The sequence below is a fragment of the Cyphomyrmex costatus genome, unplaced genomic scaffold (assembly GCF_001594065.2).
Source record: "Cyphomyrmex costatus isolate MS0001 unplaced genomic scaffold, Ccosl1.0 scaffold116, whole genome shotgun sequence".
Classification (NCBI taxonomy): Eukaryota; Metazoa; Arthropoda; class Insecta; order Hymenoptera; family Formicidae; genus Cyphomyrmex; species Cyphomyrmex costatus.
In genome coordinates, this window is record NW_017275130.1 from 1,241,932 (window position 1) to 1,260,436 (window position 18,505).

Here is an 18,505-nt window from a genome sequence, read left to right on the forward strand (position 1 = left end):
AATGTACGTGAAAACAATAGAAAATGGATAGAAACAGGATCGACCAATCAGTCCAGTGAACACACGATTCATCTATAATTTTATTGATAATTTGCGCATGTTATAATGTTCGTTAATTCGAGATTCAAATGACTCTCTTTTACTTCTACGTGGGTGTGCGCGTGGGAGATCTGTGTATGCAAATTGCCCAATTTCATGTCCGAGCAACTGAATACGATCGCAAATAAAGTTTTGCAGACTAAATTATAATAATAAATAATGTAGATTGTTAGACATAGCTTGTTGTATTTGTAAAAATACCTTTCAATCGTGTGTTTCTTAAAAATTAATGCTCGCTTAATTCAACAGAGAAAAAATTGTTACGTCGTTCGCTATTATTTCTTATATTTTCATAAATGTCCATTAAAATTAATAGAGTGACATAATTTTATTATTCACTTCGTTACTTAGATACACTTTAATGTCTAATGCTACAATTTTTTCAATAATAAATATTTTCGTAATATATTGACATTAAAATGATCGTCACACTTTACAATTGTCATTGTTTCTAGATAATTATTTTTAATTTCGCAGAATTTTTAAATAAATACTAACATGTAAGTAATTCTGTACAATTAAAATAATTATTTAGCTAGAAACAATGACACAGAACAATTAATGATATTAAAATGATAAAAATCAATCGATAAAACTACAATTAAGATCTCGCACGCATGGTAATTAAAAAAGCGAGTATACGTAAGCAAGAGGCGTATTTATAATCTTTTTATCCTGCCGTTGGCGTACATAATCCTAGCTTTTGTTCATGTCATGGCCTCGTGTTCTGCCACCTACGGTAATTAAGTTTCTCTTAACTAAAATCCGTCACACGCTTGTACTTGTTTCCCTTGCGTACAGCTTTACAAAGGCGCTTTCTCGCGCGTTTTAAAAGAATACCAAGCTTTTTGTTATTCGATAATTATTCCTCTCAAATTGTAATTATGAAGGCACAACCCACATTGACATATATGAGATATTGCTAAAATAACGCATGTATTAAGTTTAAGTAACATATCGCTCGAAGCGCGATACTAAGCAAATCATTCGCTTATAGAATATTCGATAAAATCAATCGCATTTATGACGCATTTATGTATGCAACTAATTCAATCGTATTATCATGGTGCATTAATAAACATTGCACTTGTAATGTTGTTAATGCGCCGAGCATTACAGAATTGCGACGTTATCGTCCTGATGTACATTATTCCATTTGTAGGACACTAGTCTCAATAAATATTTGATATATTGGGAACAGAGTACATGAAATATTTCACACAAAACTTGGCTTAATTATATTAAATTGTAATTATAATAATGTATTCTTAATAAATTAAAAAATGATTTCGGAGAAAATTAAAAAAAATTTTTTAAAAAGTTTAATCAGTACGTCTTTAAATTATATAATTTCTTTAAAAAGTAATATATATATCATAGATACAGAATTTAATGTTAATATTACACAATAAATATTATTTAATATGAACGTATATATTATAAAAAAATATATACGTTTTATTACATAATTTTGTTAAGAAATGTATGTAAATTAAAATATTATGATAAATATAATATATATAATTTTAAAATATAAAATATTACTAAAGTCAATGTAAAGGAAACATAACTGAAATAAACCTTACGTTTATCTCATAAATTGGCTGGTGCGACACAGAAATACATACAATTATATGCCAATTTTATTATATAGGTTATATTTAATACCTACAGATTTTTTGTACCTGATGGATCAAAGTCATTAGCCTAAATAATTAGATAAAATAAAGATAAAACAAAAATAACTAGGCATTATTTATTTAGAGAAATAAAAGAGATGTGTTGTAAATTATTTCACTTACACATATTGTTGCGCTTCAGCATGTACTGCAAATCCAATATCTACATTGTATATAATGCATATTTGGTATTATATTATTTCCCTCGATAAAATAGTATAAATGTTAAATCCTCGACTTTGAATTACCATAAAGTGAGATATTTTATTAATAACAAATACTGTGTTAAATACATTTCAATTACTTTAATGGCAAAACATTTACTTTATTTCTTCTTATACTCTTTTAATTGTTACACGCTTCTGAAATCATATAATCCCAAACGTAAATTATAAGTGAGAATCAGCACGACATGCTACCTACATTAAATAATTAAACTATAAATATATCAAAAATGAAATAAAGAAGATTTAACGTTATTACATTAAAAACTATTATTACGAAGTAATCGGAGCTAGAGTTTATAATTTGATCTACAAAAGTATCTCTTTAACATTATCTCATATCTCCATGTATAATAGTATAATAAATCTCTGCGGTTTCCTTCGCAAGACAACCGCCTCGGTAACAAAGGAAAAACGTAGCAAAACTACCTATCCCTCGTTTTCCTATCATGAATAATAATCCGATAGCATTAGAGGGTCTCGTGATATCGCCGTTCAACTACCCTGTCTACGGCCAACATCGTTGATTACTTAAAGCATTATCGGTCCCAGCCGGCTCATTGCGTCGTCGTTTGTGTTTACAGGAACGATCCAGGGGGAAACCGCAAACACCAAAAGTGGCCCACTCGTCTTGCCCAAAGCGAGTCATAATCGACTCGCCACAGTAAGTTGATTCACGCCGAAAACCCTGAACGCTATTTTCGCCAATGTGCAGAGGCATAAGATTGGCAACGAGCGGGAACGAATCATCGATGATGGCGCACATAGAGCGACTGGCACGACGACGCTCGCGATGAAATTAGCGTACCGAGAGGCATGCGGAACATTACTGTCGCCATCGTCGTTTTCATCGTCATCGTAGTCGTTGTGGTCATCTTCGTCATCATGCGTCCGCATAGAGAGCGAGACTCTCGGAACATCTATACAACGTTCAAAGGCACCTTAGATAGCTGCGTTGCGACAGCCATTAGCACCGACAGACGTGCTATTAGTGTTATGCGGCTTCGTTTCGACGTGCTCCGCACGTAGCTGACTGACCGCATGCTTCCTGTTTTGCGAAAATTCTCCGAAGGTTCGTTATCGCCGCGAAAGCTTTCGTCGATGATGACGTAACGTCAAGAGGTATTCGCGAAATCACTACGATCTTGATATGCACAAGCTGTTGAAAAGAACGGCAGTATACGTTTTTTCTTATTATTAATAAAATAACTTTTGATAGAGATCCAATCACATGAAAAAAATAGTTTGCTGGAGTATTTAAAGACAGGTAAATGTATATAGATCTGAAAATAATTTGTTGAACTGTCAAAATTATTATTGCTCAAGCATGATAAACAATGTTGTAAAAAATGTTGTTTTCTTCTAACAACCATCTTGAGCATCCTAATTCTTTTTGATGGTCTAATAAAATTATTTTCAGATCTGTATTTACCTAAATTATTATATGTACTTTTCAAAATTATTCTTTTTGTCTATGTAAATACAATACAAGTTTTTACCTATAAAAAGCATATTATATAATACAATACCGTATAGAGAATACGAATTAAAATTTAAAAAGTTATCTGTAATTAAATGTAAGTTAATTAATCAATTACAGCCGTGACATTTGCTTCGCTTCGCGTGCAAACTCATGTTTTAGCTTATTCTTCCGCAATCGTTTCATTATTTTATCAATATTATAGCGTGTTCCTTTTATATAAAGTACTTGCCTCTGCGTGCAACGTCATATAATCGTATGTGTATTGAGGACTACACGTATAAATTAAATTTACCATAGTATATACACGATGCAGTAAGATTTCAGCATGAGTGTATTACATTCACACCGCATTAAATTCAATTTCATTTCATGTACATCATTAATCAATGCTATTCACTGAACTATTAAATTTATTTATGGCCTAAAGAAAGACTTGAGGGAAACGGTTATCCATAAAATTTTAAGCGCGTATTTCGCCGATTAAACTCTGTTTATCGATATTTATAAATAGAATGAATAAATAAAAAGAAGAATGTATGTCATAATATTACGAAAATTGATTTATACGCAAATTATATACAAACAATTTATTTACATACGCTTCACCTGTAATTTTACTTTTTATTCATTATATATTAGAAGTTATTTATATAGTAATTTAATAAATTTAAGCAACGTCGAACATAACATATTATTTATATGCCTCGTTGTACACGACAAGTTATAGTACACGCTGCACGTGTAGCGGCACAAGCCACCGAAACTTACATGCATCCTGAAACTCATTGCAAAAAGGATGTTGCAAAGTTTTTGCGATTATACAATATTGGCTTGTAGATACCGTGACGATCAATCGACGAATGGAGGGAGCGAAGGAAAACGACACACGATGTTCCGCCTTTGCGAGCTCTGGTTATAAGAGAAAAAAAAAAGAAAGAAAAAATGGAACACACACGGTGCACATAGTGCAAGAATATGAGCTGTGCTTTCAGGCGACTAACGATGTATTAAATCATAGAGGTGAGTTCGATTCGATTTCACATACTTCAATTTTACCGTTTTTGCAACGCAGCGTACAGCTGTGAATGACATCCCGATGGGGATGGGAGCGAGTCGAGAGATGGATGCAATCAGGCAGAGGATAGCTGAGCGGTAAATTAAAAGTGGGTTTATGCACGAGTATCGATTAAAACATTCCACGCTCGCACTTGCTGGAAAGGGACGGTTCGCTGAAAGTAATAATTTATCACAAAAAGTTACTGGGTTTAAAATGCCAGTTAATATTCTCACGTATCTTTATGTTTTGTTGCATTTGACACGCACGCCTTTTAAACAAAAATCAAATATGTTTACGAGATTACAGTTATTGATGAATTTGAATTATTTTAAAAACATAAAAAAGAAACATATGTATATACAAAGCGTCTCACTAAAGATATTACAAACTACAATTTATAAAATATTTATTTTCTATTAATTCCGTTTGGTATCAAGGATAATTTCATATAATGACATTACTTAGTTTTTTCTAGGTGGAGTAACTTCGAATATTTGAAGATCACCTTTGCTTTTTCAATTAAAATCGTATATTTTTTTACATAATATGATTTCTCTACTTATTCTGCACATAAAAGTATTAAAGTAAAATTATCAAAAAATCAATAGTTTACGAGATATTTTATATTTTATTCTGGCACATTTTGAAATACGATACATCTCGTAAATTATTTTTGTTATGTATCTTAATATTTTATACATAGAATAATAAGATGAATATCAGTTGGAGTGTAAAGAGAACACACAGTCGTTTTTAAAAAAATGATATGTAATTGCAGTTTGCTAACAGCATAATTATTTTAAAAAGTAACTATATGATTTTTTTGCACCAATTATGTATGTAAATGTAAAGTAATAATTCATTTGTATCAATCTACTTCTCTGCTTTCTCTTTATAAATGTGTTTACAACAATGAAGCAAATGTTTCATGTTTGCGATTACGTTTAACTTTAATTCCGATCAGAGCGCTGGAATGTCAAAACTCTCCATGATATGACAAAATTATTAAACAATATCGCTTTTTCGCATTACTCGTTTATTTTATTCAATCCCGTAATTGATTACTATTCGAACGACAATAAACGTGATGCAAAACATTAATGTTTTAATCTTATTTTTACGCTGTGACCCTTCGTGACGATAGTTTAAATTGCAGAAAAGCGCATGAAAACTCAATTTCGCGAAGCGACGGATATCACGTACAACTGGGTTGTAACCCAGTTGCAATGGACGGAAATGCGTTTCGTTGTGCGCAACGCGACGTGAATGAAGGTTGGTACGTCATAATCTTCTCTGTTGCCTTTAACATTCCCTCCTTCTGTCTTCTGGTTCCTTTATCGCGTCATTTCTTTCTTTGACCGATCATTCCAAGTAGTCTAGCCTCTTCTCTTGACTCTTAAGTAATTTCAGTGGATGCGTCAGTTTCAGCTGAGAAAAGTTGTAGAAATCTCATTTCTGGTACTGCTCTTTGCCGATAGTCGTGTCGTAAATAAAAAAAAACTCATTTGCTACTTAAGCAATGTTGCTACGATAAAATTAACGCATAACTACATTTGTTAAACTAAACTGTGTTTCTTCTATATCCAAGAAAGCATTTATCATCTTTGACGGGCAAAGTCTACGAGTATCTCGTGCGAAAGTAGTTTTTATCGCGTAAAACATACACATTACAACAAATCAAAATTTATTATAATATATAAAAAAATTAATTCAATTATTATACATTTAGAGCTAGGAATCTCTTATTCAAGTTTAATATAATAAGAATTTTTTAATCTTTTAGTAAAACAAATAAAGTATAACCTGAAAATAATTAATTTAATTAAATTTTTAATATATTTAATATAAAAGGATTGTATGCGACAAAGTTGGAACTGTATTTAAAATTTTAAGATGGAATCGGAAAAAAAAGAGGAATATATATTTTTGAAACTTAAAAATTTTTACAAATACTTTAGGATCGTAATTTTTCCAGAAATTTGATAAAATTTAGCAACAACTTCTCGGCATTTCCCATTGTTCATATTCGTTAAAAGCATTCAATTTACTGCACAATGAAGAAGTTAACTAACTGACGAGTTTGTACATTACCATCAGTTCCACGGACGATCAACTCCTAAAGTGATAAGCGAGTAGTGTAATGCTTATTTGAAGATCGATACGGTTGTTTACTCAACTTACAGCGCATGGATATTACTGCACGACAGCGCACACACACATCCAACTTTCTATATATTATACATATAATTCTATATAATCATGTCCTCTGTCCTGCTAAAATCGATTAATGCGCTATACTACGTAGAAATAATATCCGCAATGTTATCATAGTAGGTAATCATTTTTTCTCGATCGACATAGTCGTGACATATTTATAGAAAAAAAAAACGAGTAAATCCCTTTGCAACCAGAGTATCTCTGTTCTGCTTTTAAGATTACAAGCCAAAAGACAAAGGATAAAGAAATTTATCTGTTTTTTTTTTGTTGAAAAGTAGAAACTTCTAATTTTTCTTTCAGTCTCTTCAATCGGAAAAATGTTCACTCTCACCTTCGATCTTTTTCTCGTTTGGCATTGCTTGACTCAATTCATTATCTGGGTCAGAAATATTTTTACAGCGAATCGTCGAACATTTTATTGCGTATCACGAATCCAGGTCTAATCTACGTATTCGGCGAAGTGGCCATCCAGCGGATGCCAAAAGCCGAAAGTACTTACGAGCGAGCCGAAAGCCGAGCGCGTCACTTGACAGCTGCATAACGCAAGGCTGCGTGATCATGCCACGTGGATTATGATCTGTCTACATATTTGCAGGTCGGTTTAATTTTATACGCGTCGAAAAGCTCGACGCCATCCCGCTATATCAAGGCGCTTCTCGAAGATTGTGAGTATCATCTTCCAGAAGTTTACAGTATCGTCGGATACCTCAACGAAATTAGATATACGCTGTTGCGCACATCTTATCAATAATTACCTATTTCCCACGGATATGAGAGCTATCCGGATATATCCGAATGATAACGACTCCAGCATCGCTAACATACGATCGAGGAGCGATCCATATGTATAATATAGTTTAAGAGTTAAATCTGGGTTGACTCCACGCGGTTAGCCAACCAATTACAAGGATTTTGTAGTTAATCCCGCTTCAACTTTCAGCTCACGTCGTAGGAATCGACGTCGCTTAAACGTCTGGGAAACGGACGGATTTAATACGCCACCTGAACCTCTAATGCAAAACCGTTATAGCCGTTCCTAACAAGACTAGATACGATATAATGTACGATGAGATGCGGAGGCGTTCGCACCCCGGATTTCGAACCGTGCAAATCCCGCAGATCCTTTCTCAACCCAGTCGACACAAACTGGAAGTAACATAACATTAATGTTATAATTTCGAGTTAAAATTTTATACACTCAGCAATATAAATGTAATATAACACATGGTGTTATACAGCATTGTTAAGAGTGATATTATAACATTGATATTAAAGATACTCTTTAAATTCTTTGAAGTGTAATCTTCATTCTAAAGAGTCATAATTGAACCAATTTTGTAAAGAAAGCTCAATTTTTTATCTTTGAATGAGATTTTGCTCTTTCAGAGTGAGATTTACTGTAAAAATTTTAAAAGATATATGTGTTAAAATTATATGTGTTATACTGTTAATTGACTGGGTAATACACGGTATGTTTGTTATTTTGTAAGTAACGCTAACTTTTCATTATTTTTCTTATATTGAAAAGGCAAAAAATCCGCAATTTATATTTTAATGCTAATACGAGTATCACTCATAATACGATTTCTTTAAAAATTAGAATCACAAACATCCTTTCACGACGAATGAAAGAAAGTGCTCTTACAATTGCATATATTTTTTTAAATGTGCTAAACGAATAGTAGGTGAATCTCATCCTTGCTATGACAGAAATAGATGAATGTTCTCCAAAGTCGTTTCGTTTCTTTTCAGTTTCAGATATTCTTTCCATACCTCTTTCTCTCTCTCTCTCTCTCTCCTTCAAACTCTCTCCATATTACTGCAATACACGGCAGAAACTCTTCATTCAGTCTTAAAAAACTGCTCGGTCTGGCGGTTTTGTTTGAGACACTTGGCGTATCGATCGCGCCAGGTAGGTTGGTCATGCTGAATTAAATATACTCCAGTGGGTACTCACGACGGATATTCTGTAACTCGATAAGTCTTAATGCGAGAAATAAGACTTGCGTCGTCGACTTAAAGATGTCACGATTGTGGCTTCGCACTTCTTATCCGATTATACATAATGTGAAATGAACGTTATGTTACATTACTTTTAAGCTTCGCCTTTCAATTTTTGTTTTATTTAATTTAATATAAATAATATTTTGGTAATACACGTATTAAAAGTACTGTTAATATACATATAATGTCGATAATATATAGGAATAATTTGAAGTTTTTAAGTATAATTTAAATTCAAATTAAATTTTAAGTTTAGAGTTATAAAATCTGAATTTTTTAAAAAGAAAAACAAATAATTTAATATAAAAATATTGTTTATTCCTTTAAAAAAATTAATAAGACAAATTGAGATAAAAAGTAAATAAAAATTTTTAATGTAAATTGCAATCTTTGCGATAAACTTTTTTCAAATATATGATACCTATATATATAATCACCAAATATGTATTTGTGCAGCTGATATAGATACAAGAACTCGTTACAAAACTAAATCAAGATAATACCTATCCATTAATATTATTAATAATAATGTATTATATTATATTACATTGTAATATTGATAATATTGGACTGTATGTATGTTAATAATATAATATTATGTATTATATAAAATACACTAACGTATAATATTTAATATAATTAATAATATATTATTACATAACATTTCTTTTCATATATCTTGTTTTACTTATTTATTTTATCTCAAAATGCGAAGAAAATATTCGTTCAATATAAAGAATATATATTCTCATTTGTTCTCTTTTATTTAAATCACACAGAAGTCATCTTTTATCGAATCTGAAAAACAAGTCACATCGAGATTTCTCTTTTTATGTCCTTTACCATTCTAAGAAACGGATATTATACGCATCATGCACAAAAAATCATGGTAAATAAAGTTTAGAGATACACTTCAATAACTGGAAATGGCCAATCATAAAATCAATTTTCCTTTTTTATCAGAAAAATTCTACTGTTTTATTTATCTCCCGATATGTATTATGTCTTTTTCGTGATGTATAAATTTATACATTATATTAATATAATCAAACGTAATATCATATTATTGATACCAACACAACAAAAGTAATTTTATCACCATGCGTAATTATATCATATAAAACCGTGACATTTTATCATTGGACTATTAATATTTCCTTTAAAATAAATAATGCATGACTTATGAATTTACGTTTATTTTGAAAATGCAAACAGTATAATGCTTCTCTGCCTTGTACTTTTTCTATATAAATAATCAATATTGTCTTGTTTCATAATCATATGTTCAAAGAATTCCAATCAACTAGATCTTTTCCAGAAAATAACGGAGACGAAACTCTGCATTGTGAAATTCTTCAATATTGATGTTGCATCTTGGGACTTTACAATAATTCATCTAGTAACCATCTCATCTTTCCTGCAAAATATATTCCGCGAATATGAAACGCTCTTTAAAAAGAATGCGACATTTTTTCCAACGTGAGAAAAAAATAGTTGTGTGCACTCTGCAATTTCAGTAGTACAGAAACTCTTTTTTGTATATAATTATATGTATATACAGGGCATGTTCCCCCCCCAATCTCCAAACTAATTAACTTTTATTTACAAATATCTACTCAATTTAGAGTTGATTTTGACTTGATTAAAATTTTAATTTGTTCGAACAATGCTGTTTCTTATTTTAGTTTCTTTAAAAATCATGCGTCTCTAATTCTTATATTAAAATTTCATTAAAATAATATTTTGATATACTTGTAAACCAAGATATTAGACGAAGATATAAAGAGATTCGGGAATCTAATCCTCGAAATCTCTAAACTAGCGACGTCCGGTCGCTTATAACTTAAAAATTATTGATATTTGGGTATTTTTATAAAGAACAGGTACCAAAGCGGACACGAAAGAAAATGCGAGGCATTTTTGTGAAGAGGTAAGAAAAGATATTCCGTGTGTATACGCGTATCGATCGACATATCTTCGTCGTACTGAATTAAACATACCCGAGCAAGACGACATCAGTTGTTCTATAACTTGATGAGCTTTAACACGAGAAATAAGACGCGAGACACGAACTTGAAAACCAATACAGTCATCTGTGGAAACGGCAACAACAATCAATGCTTGGATGCCTTGTCCGCGTTACATCGCGTCCACGCCGAAGTAACTTTTATCGCAAGTAGTGTTATCTTCGTCGTCGGTTGCCGCAAAGGTAAATGTCAACGACGTTATTGACGGATAAAGTGCATCGACGTAGTTCGCACGATAGCGTTGAAACTTATCTCCTGTCATGTCGATATTGCAGCGAGTACAAGAAAATTTTAGAGATGGAAGTGGCTGCTCAATCATCGAAAACGTTCATTTCGCAATTCTCCGCAATATTGAACGTTTAACGAACAAATTCAAGTAGTAATATTATTATTATCGTACTCTCTGATATTTTCTTTGTTTCCTTTCTGCTTTATGTACGTGCAATATTCGCGATGACGTAGTTCTGTGATACGACTTACCTACAATTTTCGGCCATAAAAGTACGCGTATAGAAATTGATTGACTATAGAAGCTGATTTTATAAAATTAGTTTAGGTATTCAAATCGAATTTAAAGAATAAATCTTATAACTAAGCGATTTATGTGCACAATCAAGTTTGATTTGACTATTGATCAACGTTAATAGAATCATCTCCAATTATTACAACGGTATATATAATGGTATTATTCTCATTATTCCAAATACTAATGATTACAGCAATAAATCGCAAAATCTATAATAATCATAATTAAATAATATTCACTAATTTGTAAGACAGAGGATATTATTTACATATTCGTACATATATTTACTAAATATATGTGTATATAACAATCTAAGAAACAAAGAAACTAGTATTTCAAAAACAATAGGTAAAAAAACACTCGTATAAAATTTTTCTATCCCAATCTGTAAAATGACATTAGTTGTTCTACCTCCAAAGTATTGATGTTATCGTGACCTACTATCCTATTTCCTTTGCAGAATACTGCGCATGCATTTTAACAAGCGACAGCAATTTAACGAGCAATATTGCGATAAATATCTTTTCCATAACATTTGCTAACTTACATATGTATATTATTCGTGTATAAGAGCGTTTATGTACGCGCGTCAATTGAAATATACATGTGGCAGATGTAATATGTGCATATATGTATAATATATTACACCACATTGCGGAAGAATTCTGAATCTTTATTGGTTTTCTGTTTCTACTCAATTCTCTCGGATTTACTTGTAACTATTGCAAGATCTCAAGAGAGAGAGAGAGAGAGAGTATACACGTGTTTATTCTTTATTTAAGAAAAATGAACTTATTTTCGGTCAAAGCGGATCTTAGCTTAAATATTTTAGAGTAAATTTATACCTGTATATATCCAATTCTGCTAACTGCGCGTTGAAATCTCTTCCAGTTTTAAAACGCAATCATGAACAAAATTAAAGCAGTAATATTGTATATTAACTTATTTGTTAATTTAATATATAATATTAAAACAATATTGATAATTCGATGCTAACCTAAGCATATCTTAAAAATAATAAATAATTTAATTTATTGAGAAAAATATTATCTTAGCCGGGGTTTAATCTTCTGTGTATTTCAAGATAATTTTTATTTTTTTAAAATATTTTTTATTTTATAAGAAATGAAAAATTACTTTCCTGAATTATAATACATTATGCCATTTATGTTTATAATAATCTAAATTAAATAATTTAAGTAAATAATAATAAAATAAAATCCACCGGTCGCATTTTTGTCATGAAATTGTTCGCCCGAATTTTTGCTACGCATACTTTCCCATTTTTGTAATAAATATAGTATCAACAAGTATATATTCAAATTAAAGCAAAAACTGGACATTAATTTTTAACATAAAAAACATGGAAAACGTGTTTCTGAAGTAGATCGTGCATCACGTAAACATAAATCGCGGATGCATAATTCATATAGTTTTCTGTCGCGTGGTTATTTGTACGATTTTTTCACGAGCACGCATTGTGCGCGTGCGATATACTTCAACAGTATAAATTCTATAAATTCCTACCAGTATATTTCCGAGTGTATATTATCATTTATGGTGTGTGCTTGAACACCGGCGGACTTATCGAGAAAAGTCCGGTTAAAAAAGTTTCCCGTTTATGACACGTCGGACGATGCATAGCGCACAACCAACAAGATAAAAAGTTGGCTATCGAGAGACAGCTTAAATATTCGAGAAGTTTTTAGCTCCGAACGGGCGAATTTGCGTTTTACTATTTTCGCGTCAACCAAAAAACTGGAATTGATATGTCAAAGAAGATCAGAGCTCGACGTTCCACACGGTCTGCTAGTATGAGTTCACGTGCAAGAAAATTAGAATTCGATATAATCATGCAAAAATGAACGAATATGGAACATGACATAGATAAATATCGTTAACGAGAAGCTGGTATGAGCAGCTTGCCAAATTTCGGTTCTTCTGGTTCTTCTTATTAAGCATTTTGTGAGTAAAGTTGTTGAAAAGAATTTTAATTAATTAGCTATCAAAATTAATTATCATATAGAGCATTTTATAACGTTACATTATTCGTTAAAAGACATAGTTAAATATTCAGAAGGTAGAAATAATCTCACAAAATTATTATAAATTAATAACTTTATTTACACTTATGCTTATAAGCTTTATTTCAAAAACTTAATATAAAATATTATATTAAAAGAATCGGAATATATCAAGATGTTATATAGTTATAAGTCCAAATATATTACATATTGTTACTTTGTATTTATTTTGGAGGATATACGTAATTTAAAAGCGCAGAAACTTTTTATTCCATTTCGCTATGACTTTATAAATGATATAATATAATAAAATGTTATGAATATTAAATATCTCTCGAAATAAAATTATTTTCAGTTTACTTGCAAATATCACACAACATAATTTATAGGGATAAAATTGTATCGTTAATTTAAAAAGAAAAAGAATAACACTTAGAAGTAGAGCAATTCAATTATTCTATGCGAAAGCAACGTCTAAATATGCAGCGTAATATTTCTTGACTTATACTTTACATCTCTGTAATTACTTGCTGCTAGAATAAAGCCGAGAACTGCTACTTCTAATCCCAGTGCGACCCGAGGTCATGGAGGTCGATACAAGTTTAGTTTCAATGGCGCTAGCGCATATTGGGATCAACTTCCAAAAATCGTGCCAAAAGTGGTTTATACTAGACTTCGTCTAGTAAACTTGCTCGAATATGTATATGTCATTTAAAATTTAGATTGCTTAATTAAGGTACGAATCATATCTCTACAGCCACGATGATACTTGATCTCAAATAACAAGGATTACATCGCGAAGGCCAATTGTTGATATTCTAATATCAAAAATGAACAAATTCTGTCAATTTAAAAATATACTAGTCTATGTCTAGAAAAAGAAAAACAGTATTTTAAAGCATTCTTCATTCAATATTTATTATTCAATCTTTAAAAGCGAAATGATGTTTTACACTCATCTGACATTTTTACATGAAAATTAAAAATTTAATCTATTGATGAATTGTACCGTAAAAGAACAATATTTTATTTTTCATTGTTTTTAATATTGTACATTGTACAAACTGCTTGACCTGAATCTTATTTTATGAAACAACTTCGTAGCTTTTTATCTTTTTTCTTTGTACTTTTTCTTTACGTAATACTGTTTTGCATTTTGACTTGTAAATGAAAATTAGAAAGTGTAAACTGAAAAAGTGAAAATAATCAATATTAACATAGTCAACAAAAAATCTTCAAGAAAAATATATATTACAAAAATGGAAATAGTTTTTTTTACAAATTCTTTTCCATTTAAAGGTTAATAAATTTTCCTGACAACATTATTGTTATAGCACAATTTAAATCCTCTCACCAGAATCGTGAATAATGTAAAATGTTACAAGCTCGCTGATCAGCAAGAAACTTGTATATAATATTTGACCATATTAATTTTATAGCGGAATAGTAATGTCAGTCAGAAACTGATTGTTAATTAATTATGAAACGTATCTGAAAACGGTAACTGTATTAGTATTAAACAACTTGTAGACATTTTATTTAGATTAATAGATAATGTTAATTTTATGTCACACAATAATTTAAAAAAAATAGAAACAGTTACTCTAAATAATTTATCTAAGGAACATGCATTATTTTTAAAACTTGTTTATTAGTACTAAAAACATTTTTTAAAGTTTAGAAGTTTACAAATTTTTCTTGTTTAATGATGTAAAAACTGGCATCATAATTAGTGGTACCGTGATATATTTTTCTCGTATATATATATAATCAAATAAAAGATTTTTAATATAATCTGTTACGCTTCTTAACAAAAAAAGATTTGAATAATTAATTAAAGTCAATAGAAAGAAGAATTGATTCTCAATTGAGATTACTGCAATATGCCTGATTTTGAATTGCATAATCAAATCAATAGACAAGCAACGTCTACAATCTTATTTATCATGAAAAATATTAAGATTGTTTCGCCAATGTTCTTGTCATCAATAAACCGTACTATCGATAGCGGCTTGCTGTTGGCCGTGATTGAAATCCGAGATCGGCAATATAGCGAAATTCCTATTATTCATAGTCGGAATTGTAATTACAATCTGAACTTTGTCGACTCGATCTCGCATGGTCGGCTGCAATCTGTCGTCAGGCTCGGCCTCCACGAGTAGGCTAAGTTTTTACAAGGGCACGACATCGATAACTCTGCGTCATCGCAAAATGCGGAACAAGTGCATGATCTAATTTTTCTCTGTAACAAACGGAATAACCAACAAGAGTCTTGTGTTGTTTCTTCGACGTAGCTCTCGAGATTATCCTAATGTAACAACGCGATCGTAAACTGCGACGCGTTCTCCCGATTTATGTTCTCGATAGAACGGAGGATTTTCTCTTACTGCCTGACTATAAAATTTGAATAAAGCCATTCGTAAATTGTGCACTGCCTTCCCGCCCGACTTAACGCATTCAACATGAAGCAGAGGCAAGAGTGTAAGAGGAAGAACAGCCAACTAGAGGACGGCTATCCATGTATAATAGTTCAAGGAGCAAATGTATTCGCGAATATTGAATGCTCCGAAAAGATTCAAGATAGAACGACAAGAATAAAGAGCCACTGGACTGGTCACGATGGCAACGGAAACGCACTTTTAGGGTGGGACACGCACTGCGTAGAAGCCACCCCTCTACCTCGGGATCGTTGTCGTGTCTGGTTCCACGAACGAAAACTGGGTCACCGGTCACATACATTCGTACTCTCATGCGAGCTCGAGGCTAGGAGTCTCGTGTGCGCGCACGCGCGCGTACACGTGTAAGTGGCCGCGAATCTACGTGTATACACGTTTCGCTACTAGTTCTCACCCCGTAGAACGTCCGGGATGCGCGACGTCAATCCTCGTGCGTTCGGGTAGGGCACCACGGCGCGTGGTACGAACGGGGGCGGATTTCGATATCGAAATTCCTGTCGCGATATCGTCCAATGGAATCAGAATCGAGATCGAAAGAGAAAGAGAAACAGAGGGAGAGAGAGAGAGAACTTTTGAAGCTGAATTAGATTTAAACGACAATTTAATGCCGACCTGAATTTTGGTTAATAGCGTCTCGTGACTGGCACGAATCTGCACGGAATAGTTTTAATCAGTATATCCCTCTGTCCCGTCTTTTTCCCCTCTACCGTCTCAATAGTCACTCTTATCGGATTTTCTTTAAAATCAGTTTTGTACTTTCTCCAGCGTATGACCTATTTAGCCAAATTGTATTCCATTTTCTGGAAATCCGATTACAAATATAATTTAATAGTATCGCAGCGGAAGAATTTTATCGAGTCTGTTAAATGTCTTGGTGTGAGCAGACTTTAAATAAGGAAATTTTTACATGGATCAAACATTTGCCTGTTACTGTATTAGCTATAGTTTTATGATAAAATATAATAAGAGTATATTATTGAGATAATTTATAGTTGTACATCGCTGTATTAAATTGTCAAACAAGTTTACAACATAAATCATTAATATTATTTTATATCAAATAGAATAGTTTCAGAATTTTACGTCTAATGAATATTATTCAAATGATTTGAGAAGAATATAATACATGCAACTTTAGAAATAAAAAAACTCCATATATAATATATTTATCAACATGAAGAGTCGTAGTTGGTTTACTATTGTTATTTGTTTTTGAGCAACAATAGATGTATAAGCACAAGTAAAGCATTATTATTATATTTGAAAATTATTTTGAAATTCTTTATATTTCATTCAATTAATACAGATTATTATTTTCTTAATACTTCTATCTTTTTTGCAGATAAATTTTCTTCTGTGTTTAAAAGTAGAAATGTACTGTTCTTTCCTATTATAAATCAGAGTTAAATATATAAATGTCGAAATTAAAATATAAATAATATGGATAATAAAATAATAAGAAGAAATAGAGAAAATAATTGAAAAAAAATAAATTAAATAAAAAAATTAATTTCATTCAATACATTATTTTCAATTATTTTGCAAACATTTATTGAATGTTCTAATAATCAAAGAGAATCAATTCATGGACAAAATACGAAAGAAGTATAATATAGGTCACATAGTACTATGTAAATATTATTGACGGTGTATATGCTTCTATATTGGAATTATATGTCACGATTATCAGTATAATGATCGCAATAATTATTTAAAAAAATAGGAAATCTCACCAGGATACGTCCAGTGGTGGTCTGTCCGGAAATCAGCTCGCCGGCCCAGTCCTTGGCCTCGGTCATAAAAGTCCCCTCGAACTCCTTGCCCTGACGGGCCGACTTCTGCTCCTTTTGCTTTGGGTCATTTGGAGAGAGCTCGGGCTCCTTGCGACAGCAGAGGAATGCGAACGCACGCCAGAGGAGCACGATCAGCAGCCCGGCGAGGAAGGTAAAGATGCTCGACAGCAGGAAGCACCACCATTTCCGCTCCTTGAGGCAGCCTTCTACCGTCACCGGGGGCTGCACGGTCGTCTCTTCGGTCGTCATCCCGGCGGATCTCTGCTGCCCCCGGGTCACACATTCACCGGCGACTATCACAATCACAAACGGCAGCTGCGGCGGCCAGTAGGACGCACTTTATACGCTTCATAATTTCGCGCCGCCTCCGGGAGATGCGCGAAACGCGCTAAGAAGGACCCGTGCACGGCTTGCTTTCGCGTCCTAACGATACGCAGCTACCACAAGCTTCTTTCTCTTTATTTCTTTTGTAAGCGTGCGCTCTGTTCAAAGAAAAAATCGCCCAGTTCTCTTCTTCTCTTCTTCCACGCACACTCTTCTGTCATGCACACTCGCTGACACCCCAGACCTCGTCTTATCCTTTCAACCCCTCCCCCCCTTTTTTCCCTCTCTCTTCTTTCACCTCTTGCACTCTTCCTTTCTCTCCTCTTCTCTCTCTCTCTCTCTCTCTCTCTCTCTCTCTCTCTCTCTCTCTCTCTCACTCTCTCTCTAGCTTTCCCTCTTTTCCTATCACTCCTTTACTATCGTTTCTTTAATTCTACCTGTTAATGTCTCCGTATTTGTTTGCTCCGAAAAAATGTCTTTTTGTTCACAAGCGCCTTTTCTTCAAGAATCACTCAATCACCATCGTTAATTCTGGCCGACGCACTACTGTCCGACTGACGATTCGCTATCCTCGTCAGAAGTCTACTTCGAG

The 18,505-nt window shown here is 32.4% G+C and overlaps 1 protein-coding gene across 24 annotated transcripts in view; it reads right to left on the bottom strand.

Annotated features, from left to right (window-relative positions):
• The window catches only part of slo (calcium-activated potassium channel slo), a 102,555-nt gene extending 84,314 nt beyond the window's left edge, over window positions 1-18,241 (bottom strand). For all 24 annotated transcript variants that reach the window (XM_018544956.1, XM_018544989.1, XM_018545048.1 and 21 more), the window contains exon 1: window positions 17,530-18,241. In XM_018544956.1, the coding sequence (XP_018400458.1) occupies window positions 17,530-17,838 (309 nt within the window). In that variant the 5' untranslated portion in view covers window positions 17,839-18,241. The remainder of the gene's footprint in view (window positions 1-17,529) is intronic.
• Window positions 18,242-18,505: the final 264 nt, after the last annotated feature.